This window comes from Capra hircus, chromosome 1 (genome assembly GCF_001704415.2).
Source record: "Capra hircus breed San Clemente chromosome 1, ASM170441v1, whole genome shotgun sequence".
NCBI lineage: Eukaryota > Metazoa > Chordata > Mammalia > Artiodactyla > Bovidae > Capra > Capra hircus.
The window spans coordinates 139,163,378-139,182,260 of record NC_030808.1 but is presented as its reverse complement, the minus strand read 5'-3'; the positions used below and the strand labels follow the sequence as shown (position 1 = coordinate 139,182,260).

The 18,883-nt window shown below is 37.8% G+C and overlaps 1 protein-coding gene across 1 annotated transcript in view; it reads right to left on the bottom strand.

Annotated features, from left to right (window-relative positions):
* SH3BGR (SH3 domain binding glutamate rich protein) overlaps positions 1-18,883 on the bottom strand; it is an 88,021-nt gene that overhangs the window by 34,901 nt on the left and 34,237 nt on the right. Inside the window, exon 6 of the mRNA XM_005675623.3 lies at positions 14,792-14,872. Within this exon, the coding sequence (XP_005675680.2) occupies positions 14,792-14,872 (81 nt within the window). The remainder of the gene's footprint in view (positions 1-14,791; positions 14,873-18,883) is intronic.

Genomic DNA, 18,883 nt, shown 5'->3' with positions numbered 1-18,883 from the left:
TTGACAAGCCACTCATCCAACCCCACTCACAGTGAGGAACCTCTGCAATAAAGAGGAACCACAAACTTCCAGCACACAGAAAGTCCACCCCAAACACAGCAATCTAAGCAAGATGAAAAGGCAGAGAAATATTCAGCAGGTAAAGGAACATGATAAATGCCCACCAAACCAAACAAAAGAGGAATAGACAGGGAGTCTACCTGAAAAAGAATTCAGAATAATGATAGTAAAAATGATCCAAAATCCTGAAAACAAAATGGAGTTACAGATAAATAGTCTGGAGACAAGGATTGAGAAGATGCAAGAAAAGTTTAACAAGGACCTAGAAGAAATAAAAAAGAGTTAATCAATAATAAATAATGCAATAAATGAAATCAAAAGCACTCTGGAGGGAACCAACAGTAGAATAACGGAGGAAGAAGATGGGATAAGTGATGTGGAAGATAGAATGGTGGAAATAAATGAAGCAGAGAGGGAAAAAAAAGAATTACAAGAAATGAGGACAACCTCAGAGACCTCTGGGACAATGTTAAATGCCTCAAAATTCAAATCATAGGAGTCCCAGAAGAAGACAAAAAGAAAGACCATGAGAAAGTACTTGAGGAGATAACAGTTGAAAACTTCCCTAAAATGGGGAAGGAAATAGTCACCCAAGTCCAAGAAACCCAGAGAGTCCCAAACAGGATAAACCCAAGGTGAAACACCCCAAGACACATATTAATCAAATTAACAAAGATCAAACACAAAGAACAAATATTAAAAGCAGCAAGGGAAAAACAACAAATAACACACAAGGGGATTCCCATAAGGATAACAGCTGATCTTTCAATAGAAACTCTTCAGGCCAGAAGGGAATGGCAGGACATACTTAAAGTGATGAAAGAGAAAAACCTACAACCCAGATTACTGTACCCAGCAAGGATCTCATTCAAATATGAAGGAGAAATCAAAAGCTTTACAGACAAGCAAAAGCTGAGAGAATTCAGCACCACAAAACCAGCTCTTCAACAAATGCTAAAGGATCTTCTCTAGACAGGAAACACAGAAAAGGTTTATAAACTCAAACTCAAAACAACAACGTAAATGGCAATGGGATCATACTTATCAATAATTACCTTAACTGTAAATGGGTTGAATGCCCCAACCAAAAGACAAACACTGGCTGAATGGATACAAAAACAAGACCCCTATCCATGCTGTCTACAAGAGACCCACCTCAAAACAAGGGACATATACAGACTGAAAATGAAGGGCTGGAAAACAATATTTCGCACAAATGGAGACCAAAAGAAAGCAGGAATAGCAATACTCATATCAGATAAAATAGACTTTGAAATAAAGGCCGTAAAAAGAGACAAAGAAGGACACTACATAATGATCAAAGGACCAATCCAAGAAGAAGATATAACAATTATAAATATATATGCACCCAACACAGGAGCACCGCAATGTAAGGCAAATGTTAACAAGTATGAAAGGGGAAACTTACAGTAACACAGTAATAGTGGGAGACTTTAATACTCCCCTTATACCTATGGATATATCAACTAAACAGAAAATTAGCAATGAAACACAAACATTAAATGATACAATGGACTAGTTTAACCTAATTGATATTTATAGGACATTTCACCCCAAAACAATGAATTTCACCTTTTTCTCAAATGCACACAGAACCTTCTCCAGGATAGATCATATCCTGGGCCATAAATCTAGCCTTGGTAAATTTTTAAAAATTGAAATCGTCTCAAGTATCTTTTCTGATCACAATGTGGTAAGATTAGATGTCAACAACAGGAAAGAAAAAAAACTATTAAAAATACAAACATATGGAGGCTAAAAAACACGTTTCTGAATAACCAAAAAATCACAGAAGGAATCAAAAAAGAAATCAAAATATGCATAGAAATGAATGAAAATGAAAACACAACAACCCAAAACCTATGGGATTCAGTAAAAGCAGTGCTAAGGGGAAGGTTCATAGCAATACAAGCTTACCTCAAGAAACAGGAGAAAAATCAATAAATAACCTAACTCTACACCTAAAGCAACTAGAAAAAGAAGAAATGAAGAACCCCAAGGTAAGTAGAAGGAAAGAAATCATAAAAAAAAATTAGGGCAGAAATAAATGAAAAAGAAACAAAGGAGACCATAGCAAAAATCAACAGAGCTAAAAGCTGATTCTTTGAGAAGATAAATAGAAAAACCATTAGCTAGACTCATCAAGGAAAAAAGGGAGAAGACTCAAATCAACAAAATTAGAAATGAAAACAGAAATCATGACAGACAACACAGAAATACAAAGGATCATAAGAAACTACTATCAGCAACTATATGCCAATAAAATGGACAACTTGGAAGAAATGGACAAATTCTTAGAAAAGTATAACTTTCCAAAAGTGAACCAGGAAAAAATAGAAAATTTTAACAGACCCATCACAAGCTCAGAAATTGAAACTGTAATCAGAAATCTTCCAACAAACAAAAACCCAGGACCAGATGGCTTCACAGCTGAATTCTACCAAAAATTTAGAGAAGAGCTAACATTTATCCTACTCAAACTCTACCAGAAAACTTCAGAGGCAGGTAAACTTCCAAACTCATTCTATGAGGCCACCATCACCCTAACACCAAAACCAGACAAGTTCAGTTCAGTTCAGTTCAGTTCCTCAGTCATGTCCGACTCTTTGAGACCCCATGAATCGCAGCATGCCAGACCTCCCTGTCCATCACCAACTCCCAGAGTTCACTCAGACTCACATCCATCAAGTGAGTGATGCCATCCAGCCATCTCATCCTTGATTGTCCCCTTCTCCTCCAGCCCCCAATCCCTTCCAGCATCAGAGTCTTTTCCAGTCAACTCTTCGCATGAGGTAGCCAAAGTACTGGAGTTTCAGCTTCAGCATCACTCCTTCCAAAGAACACCCAGGGCTGATCTCCTTCAGAATGGACTGATTGGATATCCTTGCAGTCCAAGGGACTCTCAAGAGTCTTCTCCAACACCACAGTTCAAAAGCATCAATTCTTCGGCACTCGGCTTTCTTCACAATCCAACTCTCACATCCATAGATGACGACTGGAAAAACCATAGCCTTGACTAGACGGACCTTTGTTAGCAAAGTAATGTCTCTGCTTTTCAATATGCTATCTAGGTTGGTCATAACTTTTCTTCCAAGGAGTAAACGTCTTTTAATTTCATGGCTGCAGTCACCATCTGCAGTGATTCTGGAGCCCCCCAAAAATTAAGTCTGACACTGTTTCCGCTGTTTCCCCATCTATATCCCATGAAGTGATGGGACCAGATGCCATGATCTTCATTTTCTGCATGTTGAGCTTTAAGCCAACGTTTTCACTCTCCTCTTTCACTTTCATCAAGAGGCTCTTTAGTTCCTCTTCACTTTCTGCCATAAGGGTGGTGTCATCTGCATATCTGAGGTTATTGATATTTCTCCCGGCAATCTTGATTCCAGCTTGTGCTTCTTCCAGCCCAGTGTTTCTCATGATGTACTCTGCATAGAAGTTAAATAAGCAGGGTGACAATATACAGCCTGGACGTACTCCTTTTCCTATTTGGAACCAGTCTGTTGTTCCATGTCCAGTTCGAACTGTTGTTTCCTGACCTGCATATAGGTTTCTCAAGAGGCAGGTCAGGTCGTCTGGTATTCCCATCTCTTGCAGAATTTTCCACAGTTTCTTGTGATTCACGCAGTCAAAGGCTTTGGCATAGTCAATAAAGCAGAAATAGATGTTTTTCTGGAACTCTCTTGCTTTTTCCATGATCCAGCGGATGTTGGTAGTTTGATCTCTGGTTCCTCTGCCTTTTCTAAACCCTTCTTGAAGATCTGGAAGTTCACGGTTCACGTATTGCTGAAGCCTGGCTTGGAGAATTTTGAGCATTACTCTACTAGCGTGTGAGAAGAGTGCAATTGTGTAGTAGTTTGAGCATTCTTTGGCATTGCCTTTCTTTGGGATTGGAATGAAGACGGACCTTTTCCAGTCCTGTGGCCACTGCTGAGTTTTCCAAATTTGCCTGCATATTGACTGCAGCACTTTCACAGCATCATCTTTTAGGATTTGAAATAGCTCCACTGGAATTCTATCACCTCCACTAGCTTTGTTCATAGTGATGCTTTCTAAGGCCCACTTGACTTCACTTTCTAGGATGTCTGGCTCTAGGTGAGTGATCACACCATCCTGTACCCAGTTGTGGATGTGACTGGTGATAGAAGCAAGGTCTGATGCTGTAAAGAGCAATATTGGATAGGAACCTGGAATGTCAGGTCCATGAATCAAAAAAACAGACAAAGATGCCACAAAAAAATAAAACTACAGGCCAATATCACTGATGAACATAGATGCAAAAATCCTTAACAAAATTCTAGCAAACAGAATCCAACAACACATTAAAAAGATCCAACATCATGACCAGGTGGGCTTTATCCCAGGGATGCATGGATTCTTCAATATTTGCAAATCAATCAATGTGATACACCACAGTAACAAATTGAAAAATAAAAACCATATGATTATCTCAATAGATGCAGAGAAAGCCTTTGACAAAATTTAACATCCAATTATGATTTTTAAAAGCCCTCCAGAAAGCAGACACAGAAGGAACATACCTCAACATAATAAAAGCCATATATGATAAACCCACAGAAAACGTTATCCTCAGTGGTGAAAAAAATAGTGAAAAATTGAAAGCATTTCCCCTAAAGTCAGGAACAAGACAAGGGTGCCCACTCTCACCACTACTATTCAACATAGTTTTGGAAGTTTTAGCCACAGCAATCAGAAAAGAAAAAGAATAAAAGGAATCCAGACTGGAAAAGAAGAAGTAAAACTCTCACTTTTTGCAGATGACATGATCCTCTACATAGAAAACCCTAAAGACTCCACCAGAAAATTACTAGAGCTAATCAATGAATATAGTAAAGTTGCAGGATATAAAATTAACACACAGAAATCCCTTGCATTCTTATACACTAACAGTGAGTAAACAGAGAGAGAAATTAAGGAAACAATTCCATTCACCACTGCAACAAAAAGAATAAAATACTTAGCAATAAATCTACCTAAAGAAACAAAATACCTATATATAGAAAAATATAAAACACTGATGAAAGAAATCAAAGGGGACACAAATAGATGGAGAAATATACCATGTTCACGGATCGGAAGAATCAATATAGTGAAAATGAGTATACTACCCAAAGCAATCTACAGACTGAATACAATCCTTATCAAGCTACCAGTGGTATTTTTCACAGAACTAGAACAAATAATTTCACAATTTGTATGAAAATACAAAAAAATACTCAAATAGCCAAAGCAATCTTGAGAAAGAAGAATGGAACTGGAGGAATCAACCTGCCTGACTTCAGACTATACTACAAAGCTACAGTCATTAGGACAGTATGGTACTGGCACAAAGACAGAAATATAGATCAATGGAACAAAATAGAAAGCCATGCACCTATGGACACCTTTTCTTCGACAAAGGAGGCAAGCATATACAATGGGGAAAAGGCAATCTCTTTAGCAAATGGTGCTGGGAAAACTGATCAGTGACTTTTTAAAAAATGAAACTAGAACACTTTCTAACACCGTACACAAAAATAAAGTCAAAATGGATTAAAGATCAAAATTAAGACCATAAACTATAAAACTCCTAAAGGAAAACATAGGCAAAACACTCTGACATAAATCATAGCAGGATCCTCTATAACCCACCTCCCCAGAATATTGGGATAAAAGCAAAAATAAGCAAATAGGACCTAATTAAGCTTAAAAGTTTTTGTACAATGAAGGAAACTATAAGCAAGGTGAAAGACAGCCTTCATAATGGGAGAAAATAATAGCAAATGAAGCAACTGACAAAGAATCCTGCAGCTCAATTCCAGAAAAATAAACGACTCAGTCAAAAAGTGGGCCAAAGGACTAAACAGACATTTCTCCAAAGAAGACATACAAATGCTAACAAACACATGAAAAGATGCTCAACATCACTCATTATCAGAGAAATGCAAATCAAAACCACAGTGAGGTACCATCTCACACTGGTCAGAATGGCTGCTATCAAAAAGTCTACAAACAATAAATGCTGGAGAGGGTGCAGAGAAAAACGAACCCTCTAACACTGTTGGTGGGAATGCAAATTAGTACATCCACTATGGAGAACAGTGTGGAGATTCCTTCAAAAACTGGAAATAGAACTGCCATATGACCCAGAAATCCCACTGCTGGGCATACACACTGCGGAAACCAGAACTGAAACAGACACATGTACCCCAATGTTCATCGCAGCACTGTTTACAATAGCTAGGACATGGAAGCACCTAGATGTCCATCAGCAGATGAATGGATACATATACATGATGGTACATATACACAATGGAATATTACTCAGCTATTAAAAAGAATGCATTTGAATCAGTTCTAATAAGATGGATGAAACTGGAGCCTATTATACATAGTGAAGTAGGTCAGAAAGAAAAACACCAATACAATATAGTAACACATATATATGGAATTTAGAAAGATGGTAACAATGACCATATATGTGAGACAGCAAAAGAGATACAGATGTAAAGAACACTTTTGGACTCTGTGGGAGAAAGTGAGGGTGGAATGATTTGGGAGAATAACATTGAAACATGTATATTATCATATGTGCAATAGGTGCCAGTCCAGGTTTGATGCATGAAACAGAGTGCTCAGGGCTGGTGCACTGGGATAACCCTGAGGAATGGGATGGGGAGGGAGGTGGGAGGGAGGTTCAGGATGGGGAACACATGTATACCCATGGCTGATTCATGTGAATGTATGGCAAAAAACACCACAAAATTCCAAAGTAAAAAAAAAAAAAAAAGACAACATATAACAAGTGTTGGTGAAAATATGGAGAAAAGAGAAGCCTCATGCACCATTGATAAAAAATGCAAATTGTTACATCTACTAAGAAAGAAAGTATGGAAAGTCCTCAAAAAATTAAAGCTAGAACTTCCATACTATCCATCAGTGGTACTCCTGAGTGTTTATGTGAAGAACATGAAAGCACTAATCTGAAAAAGAATATATGCACTTCAATGTTCATTGCAGCATTATTTACAATAGCCAAGATATCAAAGCAACCCAAGTGTCCTTAAATAGATGAGTAAATAAAGAAGATATTATATATCTATATTCCATATACATGTGGAATATTACACAGTCATATAAAAAGAATTAGGACTTCCCTGTAGCCCAAATGGTAAAGAATTTGTCTTCTATGCAGGAGACCAGGCTTGATCCCTGGGTCAGGAAGATCCTCTGGAGAAGGGAATGGTGATTCACTCCAGTATTCTTGCCTGGAGAATCCCATGGACACAGAAGCCTGGCAGGCTACAGTCCATGGGGTCGCAAAGAGTTGGACATGACTGAGCAACTAACACATAACACACACATATAATAGAATGGTTTGCAAGTACATGGATGGACCTAGAGGGTATTATGCTAACTGAAATAAGTCAGACAGAAAAAGACAAGTACTGTATGGTATCATTCATATATGGAATCTAAAAAGCAAAACAAATGAACAAACATAACCAAACAGAAACAGAATCGTAAATACATAGTGTTTGCCAGAGTGGAGAAGGATGGAGGGAGGAAATAAATAACTGAGGGAGATCACAAGATAAATGAATCACTGTTATGAAACATACAATATAGGGAATACAGTCAACAATTATGTAATATCTTTGTACAGTAACTAGATTTTTTATGGTGACTATTTTGAAACATCCTGAAATAATGAATCACTGTGTTGTACAATGGGAACTAATGTAGTGTTGTTGGCTAATTATATTTCAAAAACAAATAAACAAACTCATAGGGAAAAAATATGTGTTTACCAGAGGCAGGGGGTGGGGAGAAGTGAACTGAATGATGATGGACAAAACATACAAATTTCCAGTGAAAAGATAAACAAGAACTATAGATGTACTATACAGCATGATAATATAATTAACATAGATTTATGTTATATATGAAAAATGTTAAAAGAGTAAATCCTAAGAATTCTCACACAAGGAAAACAATTTCTTTTCTAGTTCTTCAATTTGGTATCTATACAAGATAATGGATGTTCACTAAACTTACTGTGGTTCATTTCATGATGCATGTAAATGATTATGCTGTATACATTAAATTCTAGGGCTATATGTCAATTATATCCCAATTAAACTGGAAGAAATTTTTATTTTTAAGATTTTTGAAAATTAATTTTGCTAATTATATTTGTTTGTATGCTTAAAAGAGTACCCAATATGTAAGAAATGCACTGTATGTATTGAAAGGTATGTTTTTAACAAGTTTTCTCTAGGGGTTTCTGATTTATGTATTTGACTGCCATGTACTATGATCCACAAAAATCCAGGACTACTATATTTTCTTCATATATTTTTACCATTTTTCTTTATATACCTCTTTTACTTCATTATCACTTTTGGTCTTTAATTCCTCTGAAAGCCAATATTCCAGCTTTCTTTTTGTTTATTTCAAGTTTTCTTTGAATTATTATTTTATTCTTATAAATAACATATCTCAATATTCACTAAAATCTAATTTCACTGACAACTCTAATTCTGGTATAGGAAAGTAATCTTCTACAGACACTTAAACAGGCAATGATTATAAACTCTAGGTGAAATTTTAAAAATAAATTTTCTATAAGACATAAGCAAAGGAAAAATAAGAGAATGAACCAAAGCTAGATGATTCAAGAGGAAGTTGACATTTGAAAGATGAGAATGATTTGTACCCTCAAGCTCACAGCCACATTATTAACAAAAGCTAAGAACTGGAGACAATCCAAATACCATCAATGGGTGAATGGAATATATAATGGAATGTTATTCAACCTTAAAAAAAAGAGAAGGAAAGGAAATCCTGACACAAGCCTGTCACAAAAAGACAACTGCCATTTGATTTCACTCATATGAGGAATCTAAAAGGGGAAAAATTCATAGAAACAAAAAGAAAAATAGTGGTTACTAGGGACTGAGAATAAGGAGAAATGGGGAGTATTATGAATATAAGACTTTCAGTCTTACAAAATGAAAAGTTCTGGAGATCTTTTGCACTGCAATGTAAATATAGTTAACACTACTGAGCAGTAATTTTTTAAGAAAGTAGGAATAGCACCGAGTAAGTTGCCATTCTCAGGGCTTAAACCTGAAAGTAAGCAAATCTTGTGAGAAACATAAACCCACAACAGCAAATTCACAGATTTTTTTTTTCTTGTCTGAAAAATTAATCAAAAAACCTGAATTTGGGGCAACCACAGCCCCTGGAAAATCAAGAGAGAATCTTGGACAGGAGAGAGGCAAATGGAGAGAGCCCCAAATTCTGTTTATAAACTCTGCCAAAATCTTCAACTGAGCCCAGAACAATGTTTGCATATGACTGGTTTCAGCTAAAGAAAAAATAACTCAGATTTAAGCTGCTACTAAAAACATAGTGTTTGCAGTCTGAGCACAACAAAGTAAATGCCCAACTGAACCAAAAAAAAAAAAAATCAACATTTTTCAGAGGAATGTAACAAAATACAGTCTGCACAACACAATATTCACTATGCCCAAGTATCCAAAACCCTTGAAGTATAAAGAACAAGGAAAATGCGACCCATCCCCAAAAAGACAAAAGAATAGAGACTGAATCCAGAAAGAAGCCAGATGTTGGAATTAGCAGACAAGAAATTTTAAAAGCAGCTAATAAGACTATATTCAAATATGTAAAGAAAAATATTCCTACAATGATGACACAATTGGAAATATCAGCAGAGAAATAAAAACTGTAAACAGCAAACAAATGGGACATTCTAGAATGTAAAAAAAAAAAGTACAATATCTGAAATTTAAGTGTCACTAGACTGAATGCAAAATAAAGATGACAGAGGAAAAAGTAAGTAAACTTAAAGATAGACAAACAAATTATACAATTTGAAGACTAGAGAGAAACAAGGTTTAAAAAAAAAGCTTCAGGGAAATAAAGGAAATATAGGATTATGACAAAAGACTTAACATATATGGAGTTAGACTGTCAGAAGGGGAGATGAGAAAAAATGGGGCAGAAACTATAATGGCTAAAAACTTTCTAAGGAAGTAAGGAAGTAAAGTAGCTCAGTTGTGTCCGATTCTTTGCGACCCCATGGACTGTAGCCCGCCAGGCTCCTCTGTCCATGGAATTCTCCAGGCAAGAATACTAGAGTGGGTTGCCATTTCCTTCTGCAAGGGTTCTTCCCAACCCAGGGATCGAACTCGGGTCTCCTGCATTGCAGGCAGACGCTTTATCCTCTGAGCCACCAGGGAAGCACCAAAAAAAAAAATCCTAAATTGGGTCCAAAAAAAAATTTATAGATTCCATATTAATTCTCCCAATCCATGAACACAGAATATCTTTCCATTTATTTGTATCTTATTCGATTTCTTCCAACAATGTTTTACTGTCCTCAGTACATAGGTATTTCACCTCTTTGGTCAAATGTATTCTTAGGTATTTTACTTTTTGCTGTAACTGCAATGGAATTATTTTCTTAATTTCTTTTTCTGCTTAGCTCTTTGTTAGCATATATAACCAAATTTCTTGCCAGGTGCATTATTATTGTCATAATTCTCATCAAGTCTTTCAAATTTGAAAATTAACAGTAATGAATTAACCTGTCATTTTAAGCCTTTTGTCACACACAGATATTTTCCTTAGCTTCCCTGAAAGCCTTTGTAATCAGCTACAAGCCATCGTGCTTAATCTGCTATGTAGAATGACTGCTCAGAGTGCCACAGAAAAGGATTATATGTCGAGTGCTGTGGAGTATAGGCTTCTGATAGCATCAGTTAGAAACCATATGATTGGACTGAGTCAGAATTTCCAAAATTCTAGTTGAGATGTAGGTGGATTCCTGAGACTTCTAAACTCAAATCCAGTGGAATTAAGAGCTAATTACATTAAACAGAATGAATCAATGAGGTATGACTGTAGTTTTTGTTTGGAATATTGTTGATTTTTTTAATGTTTTATATTCTGGATATGTAAGGAAGCCCTGTTTTTCCTCTTAAGTATTTTATAAATTTTTGACATGGTAGTAGATGCTACTTTTATACACTGATATCAAACATTTGTAAATAACATTCTCTCTACCTGATTCCTCCGGAATTCAAAAATTCTAATTGAATCTTTTTACTTTTTATGACAATATAGTTATTTGCCTAGGTTCAGTAAGAATGTATATTCCTTGTTACCAAGGCATAATTGGAAACTGGTTATGCAACCAAAGCCTTGCGTCTGTGTTATTAAGAATGAGGCTCACTGAGCAAAACATTCTCTGACATAAATCACATAAATGTCTTAGGTTGGTCTCCCAAGGTAATAGAAATAAAAACAAAAATAAACAAATGGAACCTAACCAAACTTACAAGCTTTTTCTCAGGAAAGGAAATACATTTAAAAAAAAAAAGACAACCTACCAAATGGGAGAAAATATTTGCACATGATACAGTTGACAAGGGCTTAATCTCCAAATTATACAGACAGCTTAATTGAAAAACGGGTAGAAGACCTTAATAGACACTCTCAAAAGAAGATGTACAGATGACCAGAAGGCACATGAAAAGATGCTCAACATTACTAAGTATCAGAGAGATGCAAATCAAAACTGCAAGATACCATCTCACAAGGGTCAAAATGGCCACCACTAAAAAGTCTACAAATTACAAATGCTGGAGATAGTCTGGAGAAAGGGGAACTCTCCTACACTGTTGGTGGGAATGCAAGTTAGTGTGGCCACTATAGAAAACAGTATGGAGGTTCCTCAGAAAAGTAAAAATAGAATTATCACATGATCCCACTTCTGGGCATATACCCGGACAAAACTACAATTCAAAAAGATATATGCACCTCTATGTTTATAAAAGCACTGTTCACAATAGTCAAGACATGGAGACAACGTAAATGTCCCTCAATAGATGAATGGATAATGATGTGGTGCATATATACAATGGAATACTACTCGGCCATGAAAAAGAATGAACCTACCTACAAAACAGAAATAGACTCACAGACCTAGAGATCAGGGTTTTGGTTGCCAAGGCAGAGAGAGGGGTGGGGGGGGAGGGATGGACTGGGAGTTTGGGGATGGTTAATGCAAACTATTACATTTAGAATGGAGAAGCAACAAGGTCCTACTGTATAACACAGGGAACTATATCCAATCTATGGGGATAAACCATAATGGAAAGGAACATTTTAAAAGAATGTAGATATGTATATACCTAGGTCACTTTGCAGCAGAGATTAGCACAACATTGTAAATCGACTATACTTCAATTAAAAAGAGAAGAATGATGTTCATTGAATCAGATATGAACAGATGCCTGTGAAGAACTAAGGTTGACTTTACAGAGACAGTGCTTACTCACAAAGCTCTCTTAGGAAAACCAGCCCGGTACTTGGCCTGGAATAGCCTGCCTTAGACAAAAAAATCAGTTCTGCTTATAATGCTGAATATCATTTTATAAGTATACATTTTCTCCACAATAGTCAAGAATATCTATTTTTAGCTTGAGCAAGATTGATTTCCTTGCTGACACTTCTCCACGATGTTGTTTACTACAAAATGATACTGTGACAAATAACATCATTTCCATAAATCACCAGGTGTCTGTCTTCCCAAAGGAGACTTGAAGGACTTTGCCAGAGTGCACACGCATAAACACTGAGCAATAATGACAGCAACGAAGGTTCTAGCCCAGACTGCACTGCAAATAGTGGGGTCCCTTTGTGGTGGCTCAGATGGTAACGAATCTGCCTGCAATACATCTCTTTTCTGTCCAACATGCTCATCCCTGATTCAGTCCATCAGCAATTCTTATCAGCATTCTTCCTTCAGAACAGGCACTACAGTCATCCACTTCTGTACCATTCTATCCCCACCAGCCTAATCCAAGCCACCATGGCATCTATAGTCATTCATCGCACTTCAATCCATTCATCCTATTGTAGTCAAAAGAATTCTAAGAAGGAAATAAGATCACTTTATTCCTCTGCTTAAAAACCCTTATGTCTTCACACACCTAAGATAGATTCCAGAGCACCTCAGTAAGCCACAGGCTGCCCACTTGCCACCCCTGCATCCCATGTATCTGTTCCCCTCACTCCAGGGACTCAGGCCTCATGGCCATCAAGCAGGTCTTCTCCAAGCTCTATGCTGCCTCAGGGCCTTTGCACTTGCTCTTACCTTTCCCTGAAACACTCTTCCCTCCACCCTTCCTTTCCTTTTCAAGATCCCAGGGACCTGAGTGTCCCCACCAAGAAATATATCCTAACACTAAGGCACCATCTTTTAAACATACTAGCTAAGCTAATGTGACTCAGTTAACAAACTCTTTCATCAAATAAAAATGATTGAATTGTGTGTAATAACTTTTAGGACTTTTTTAAGCTGTTAATAAAATGTACGAAATATGTTGCATTTAATTTGACCAAAGCCAGAAAGGTGTTTCATTATCTTAATAGGAGGCTTTATCCTCCTATAGAACCATTAGTCACCTGGGAAATCTACATTACCATTTGGAGACAGAATCTGTTAAACTTCATAAAAGAGACCTCAGGCATTATTACCTGAAGAATGTAGACACGTGGAAGACAGCATACCACATGCCTCTGAGACACACCCGTCTCTGTAAGGTAAGCCTTTGGGGGGAACTCAGAATTTAATTGTGTGAGAATTAACTTTCACAAAAATCTCTTTTGAAATGAAGCAGGGCACAAACAAATTAACTAAGAAATAAATGAATTAGATAAATGTGTGCTTGTCTTGTGTCTATGGAGAATCAGGTATGAGATGCTTGGTAGAGGTAAGGATTTCAATGAAAGTAAAGAATAAAGCCCGATGATCTTCAGCAAACACTCAAATTCATGGTACTTGTGTTATTAGCATAATTCTTTATTTCAATGATATATAATACATAATTCAAGATGAAACAACACCAGAGGGGGAAAAAAACCTTATGAAATTTATTTATGAGTCTAGATCATACTTTTTCCCTCCTTACCAGATGCGAAAAGGCAAAATTCAATTTATTTTAAACAGAAATAATAGAGGAGTATATATCACTATTAAATTAACTAACATAAGCTGTTATAAAAAATTCATAACAAAATAATTTCATAGATATAACCTGAGAATTTATATTTTTACATATTCAATTAACACACTTAAAATTATTGAATGCCGTATTTCTCAACTTAGGTATGTAAAATGTATTATGCTGCTGCCGCTGCTAAATCGCTTCAGTCGTGTCCAACTCTGTGCGACCCCATAGACAGAAGCCCTCCAGGCTCCCCCATCCCTGGGATTCTCCAGGCAAGAACACTGGAGTGTGTTGCCATTTCCTTCTCCAATGCATGAAAGTGAAAACTGAAAGTGAAGTCGCTCAGTCGTGTCTGACTCTGTGCAACCCCATACAGCAGCCCACCAGGCTCCTCCATCCATGCAATTTTCCAGGCAAGAGTACTGGAGTGGGGTGCCATTGCCTTCTCTGAAAACTTATTATAACAGGTGTAAACCTCAAAAATAATAAAAGTATAGTTCTGAAATATGTTTTAGTAGAACCCATGCATGATATCTCTGCATAAGAAAAAGAAGTATATTACAATCATGTTAATTTAAAGATCATTACTTATTTAACAGTCTCGGATGCTGATCTTATCCTCACTTATGACCTATATCAAACCCCATGGGGGTGCTCAAGCTTACCTTTGAGCCTGGAGGGGGAGCCAAGCCAAGGAAGGAATAAATAATATTCTCTTCTTTTGCAGAAAAGAAAGAGTCAAAATCCTTGAAGCAAAGAAAAAGAATGATTAAACCCAATGCACACGTGTGAGCCAGTACATTGACCTAAGTTAATCTTTCTTATTTATTAGTCATAAAGTGAGGAGTTAACACAAAAGTTTATTCGCTTTGCCAAAGATGATAAATTCTCAAATTTGGGAAATTGAACCATGAAGTTTGCATTTGTTTTTACACACCTTCATTGTGCCTGTTATAGTATAGTGAGAACACACACGCATGGAGTACTCCAGCTCAGGAGTTACTGACAAGACTCAAACATACATAGGGAAAGTCTTCTCTAAAAGTTTCACATCTTTAGCTGGTTTCCTTATAATTTGGTCCTATGGGTTCAGACCCTGATTAGGGTCCAAACAACACAGGACTAAAACAAGATTTCTGTGCTGTTATTATAGTAGCTTCTAGTCAGTAAAGAAGCCACCTGCAATGAAGGAGATCCAGGTTCTATCCCTGGGTCAGGAAGATCCCCTGGACGAGGAAATGGTGACTCACTCCAGTATCCCTGCCTGGGAAATCCCAACGACAGAGGAGCCTGGTGGGCTACAGTACATAGAGTTGCAAAGAGTCAGATACAACTTAGTGACTAAATCACCATCAAGGGACTAGACTTGTCTCAGGCTCTTCCAATACCAGGAGCTGCAAGATTATAGAGGGTTTAGAAGCATGCTCATTTTGCCCAAAGGGGAAAAACTGTAGAATGATTAGAAACCTGGCAGCAGATGGAAATCAGAAGCTCAGTAAAGATCTGCCCTTCCCCCCACCCCCACCCAGGCCAGGCCACACTCAAGTCAGTCCTTCACCAGGTGGGTCCTGCCCTAAGCCAACTCTCCAGCTGTGTTAGTCAACACCTTGGAAGAGTTTCACTTTTTATCATTAAAACATAAAAGATCTTCCTCCAGTCCACTTTCCTGTTGCCAGTCTTCATCACTGGGGCCATAACGCAGTTTCAACAGTGTTGCCATAGGCTCAACCGGTACAGGGTTAGTCTGGCCTGAACTGAACAGGACTCGCAAACATGTGGTCTTGCTACTGCCTACCCTCCTTTGACGTGTGTTAAGAGCTTAAAACCAAAGACAGGCCACCTATGTTAAGAAGAAAATCTTATGTAATTCCTGTGTGTTCATCTTATCCAAAGCTTTGCTTTTTTCCTACCTGTCACCCTGATTCTCTGTAATTATTTTCTTCTTTTGTACTGAATGCATTTTTGTAAGCTGCCTCACATCTTAAGGGAGATATCACATACTGTGAGTGAGTCTTTGGTATTAGAAATACTCATTGATTCCCAGAATACACACTTACTAGTTGTTGCTAAAGATTACATGATAGGATGCATTAGTAGTAATAGTAGTAGTCAGTTGTTGTTGTTCAGTCACTAAGTCACGTCTGCCTGTTTGTGACCCCATGGACTGCAGCATACCAGGCTCCTCTGTCCTACACTATCTCCTAGAATTTGCTCAAATTCATGTCCATTGAGTCAGTGATGCTATTCAACCATCTCATCCTCTGCCAACCCCCTTTTCCTTTTGCCTTCAATCGTTCCCAGCATCAGGGTCTTTTCCAATGAGTCAGCTCTTCAAATCAGGAGGCCAAAGTATTGGAGCTTCAGCTTCAGCATCAGTCCTACCAATGAATATCCAGGACTGATTTCCTTTAGGATGGACTGTTTGGATCTCCTTGCAGTCCAAGGGACTTTCCAAAGTCTTCTCCAACACCACAGTTCAAAAACATGAATTTTTCAGCACTCAGCTTTCTTTATGGTCCAGCTCTCACACCTGTACATGACTACTGGAAAAACCATAGCTTTGACTAGATGGACCTTTGTTGCAAAATAATGTCTCTGCTTTTTAATACTCTGTCTAGGTTTGTCATACCTTTTCTTCCAAGGAGCAAGCATCTTTTAATTTCATGGCTGCAGTCACTATTCACAGTGATTTTGGAGCCCGAGAAAATAAAGTCTCTCACTAACATGCAAATTTTCTCCAGACATCTCATGCTAAATTTTGGATGGATTTCACAATTTTTTGCTCTTCTTAACAACACATATATATATAAAACATGTATATATATAACTAATATATATTTATATATATTAAACTAATGTATAATACTAGTATGTATAATATATTATGCTTTTCCCTCTTCCATCATAAGGAAAAGGCAAAAACTCAATAGAAGAATATTCAAAAGATATACAGAAGAAGACATACAAACATAAAGAGCTAGACAATCTCTTTACTAATGGCCACAGTCAAAGGATGCCTTCTGTGTGTCTTCATGGAACTGCCACAGGGAGTCAGGGTGCATGGTTTAGAACAACTTTTAAGTACCAGAGGGGTTGAAATAGAGTTGGTGGTTTATTTTGTTACATAGGAAAAAATTTTTAATTGTCTGCTGTGGTCATTTTTTTTCATAAAATTTAAAAATACATGTTACCAATATAAAAGTGATAAGAGTTTATAACTCACAAAGGTTCCATTTCACTTGACCCCAGCCCTGACTCCCAGGCCCTTGAGGGAGGTCAGATAAAAACAAATATTAAAACCTTCTTAGAGGGACCAGAGATATGGGGGTGATGTCACCCAGTGCTTCAAATATCCATGATGCCATCTTCTCTCAGGCTTCCCTGGTGACACAGTGGTTAAGAATTCCCCTGCAGTTCGATCCCTCAGTTGGGATGATCCCCTGGAGAAGGGAATAGCAACCCACTCCAGTATTCTTGCCTGGAGAATCTCATGGACAGAGGACCCTGGTGGGTTACAGTCCATAGGGTCGCAAAGAACTGGAGATGACGAGTAACTAACAAGTAGTCAAGTAGTAGTTATAGCACAGGGAAATATATTCAGTATCCTGTGATAAACCATAATGGAAAGGAATATGAAAACAAATATATGTATAACTGAATCACATTGTTATATACCAGACACTAACACAACATTGTAACTCAACTACACTTCAATACAATTAAAAAAAAAAAAAACAAAGGACTTCCCTGGTTGTCCAGTATTTGAAAATCTGCCTGCCAATCAGGGAACACCAGTTGGATCCCTGTTCCTAGTTGGGAAGATCCCACATGCCGCAGAGCCACTAAGCCCATGTGCCACCAACTGCTGAAGCCCACACACCTAGAGTCTGTGCTCAGAAATGAGAGAAGCTACTGCAGTGAGAAGCCCGTGAACCACAACTAGACAGTAGCCCCTGATTGTCGCAACTAGAGAAAGCCAGTGCACAGCAATGAAGACTGAGCTTGGCCAAAAATAGACAAATTAATTAATTTAAAAAGCAAAGAAAACTTGACCATAATGGCAAAACAAAAGATAAATTTTATTATGTTGATATGTACACTATCAAAGTTATATGTAAGATATAATAAAATTGCCATCATATTGAAAAAAATTAAAAAGTAAAACAGCATGTTCAGTAACATCAGTGTGTTGAAAACACCCTCCCCCTGCCCTAATCAGGCAGGCATCCTGTCCCCTCTTGCCCTGAGTCCCCAGACATATTTGCCTTTATGCTGCATGGTCGAAGACCCTTTTAGCTGTGCTCAGGACCAGGCAAGTACCCCAGCGCTCACATTGGTGAAAATGCACAGACTCCAACTTGGCATCAGCAAACAAGTCTGCTACTTCCTGTTAGTATTTTTCTGCCAGGCGGGTGACCTGGCCTCCACTGGGCCTGGCTTCCTGGTGGTGTCCCCTTTCTGTAGCTAGAGGTTGTCTGCCATGCCCTCGAGATAACATCTTCATCTGTTCTGCCCAGAGCAGCAGGAGTTCAGGCTGGCAGGGACACGATGGTACACAGAACCACCCACGACACCAGCCTTGCACTGACCTGGTGCAGAGAAAGCCACTGCTTGCCCTTGAGATCCCCTCCGGCTGCTGCCATCATCATTTGAGAATTCACAGAGGCCATTGAGTCAGCTTAAATGATTGCCTTATTCTGATGGTCCACATTTCTATCATGTGGAAAGATATGTTAACCATTCATATTTATGCCATT